At 38.1% G+C, this 1,375-nt stretch overlaps 1 protein-coding gene across 1 annotated transcript in view; it reads left to right on the top strand.

Annotated features, from left to right (window-relative positions):
• Window positions 1-1,375, top strand: part of LOC101854031 (peroxisomal trans-2-enoyl-CoA reductase) — a gene marked incomplete in the record, with an annotated part of 14,276 nt that overhangs the window by 4,476 nt on the left and 8,425 nt on the right. The window contains 2 exon segments of the mRNA XM_013085588.2: window positions 204-340; window positions 834-999. Of these exon segments, the coding sequence (XP_012941042.1) occupies window positions 204-340; window positions 834-999 (303 nt within the window).

Below are 1,375 nucleotides of genomic sequence, written 5' to 3'. Positions count from 1 at the left end.
ATTATATATATGATTCGTAAATTTTGTGACCCAGCATAGGCATTTTCATGGTGTCCGAAAAGTTTTTTCCTTGTCAGTAGCCACCTGTTTATTATGTCACCTTTATCCTGCACCTTTTATGGAGCAGTAGATGATAGCCTATGTCACTTTCCTCAGGACAAATGTAAGGCCTTTTCTTTTACCAAAAAAATGTTACATTGCAGGATGCAATGTCATGATAGCTTCCAGGAAGCTGGAACGTCTTGAAGAGGCTGCTAAGGACATGAGGAAATGGCTTTCTGAAACTGGAAGGAAAAACAGGCTGGAGTTTATGGTGTGCAACATCCGCAAAGTGGAAAGTGTATGTTGTTTATTATATTTCTTCTACTTAGCTATTTTCCTCTTTTAATTTCATCTTTCACTTTCTCAAATGGCTTAACTTGTTTGCTTTGGAATTTTTTACTCAGTCTGGTCTGACCTTGTTTTTTCCAGGAACTTTAAATGGTATACATATTATATAATAGAGTGCATCTATTAGACTCTTCAAAGCCAAAGTGTGAAGTCATGAACTATGAACATTTTTTTGGAAAATATATTTTGATTCTATAATCGATATTCTTCACTTTGCTCACCTTTTGTTTTGTCTCCTGCCAAATCACCACTTTTTGTTCAAAGTTTTGGAAAGGTCAGTTTCACAGGTGAAGGCGGCAGATCTTTGTTGTTAATTTTTATGACCACAAAAATGTTGCTTCTCTGTTTTCAGTGGTAGATGTGGTAGGGATAAGCTTTACGACTTGGGTGGGTAAATGAAACCTTAAAAGATCCCAGACTGATATGCTCCTATTCATTTTCAGGTCCAGGAACTTGTATCTACTTCATTGAAAACTTTTGGTAGACTTGACTTCCTGGTAAATAATGGTGGAGGCCAGTTTATCAGTCCGTCCGCCGACATTTCTCTCAAAGGTTTCACAGCAGTTGTGGAAACCAACTTGACTGGAACATTCCTCATGTCCAAGGAAGGTGAGACTGGGAGGGCTGGACCATACAGTTACAATTTGTCATTAATGGCACCAATGGTGTAATAATTAAAACTTCCCACTTTGCCAGAAGTTATTATCTTATTTTCATATTAAAAGTATTTTACAGTTTCTCTTTTTTTAGAAATCCTAGTTATCTTACAGTAGGCAGGGCTGACACTGACGGTGACAGACTGCGTGAAAGCAGCCCACATGTATATTTATGGTCTAACTCTGTGCTTGCCAACCTGGGTGATATTGTGTAGCTACTAGTGGATGATTTGTTAGTAATGGTGGGTGGTGGAGATCACCTGGGTAGAGATAGGAATCATTTGATATCCTGCATAGAATACATCATGTTGGTGGCTGGTACGAAAATT

The sequence above is a fragment of the Aplysia californica genome, unplaced genomic scaffold, assembly GCF_000002075.1.
Source record: "Aplysia californica isolate F4 #8 unplaced genomic scaffold, AplCal3.0 scaffold00389, whole genome shotgun sequence".
Taxonomy (NCBI): Eukaryota; Metazoa; Mollusca; class Gastropoda; order Aplysiida; family Aplysiidae; genus Aplysia; species Aplysia californica.
This window is presented reverse-complemented; position numbering and strand designations above follow the sequence as displayed.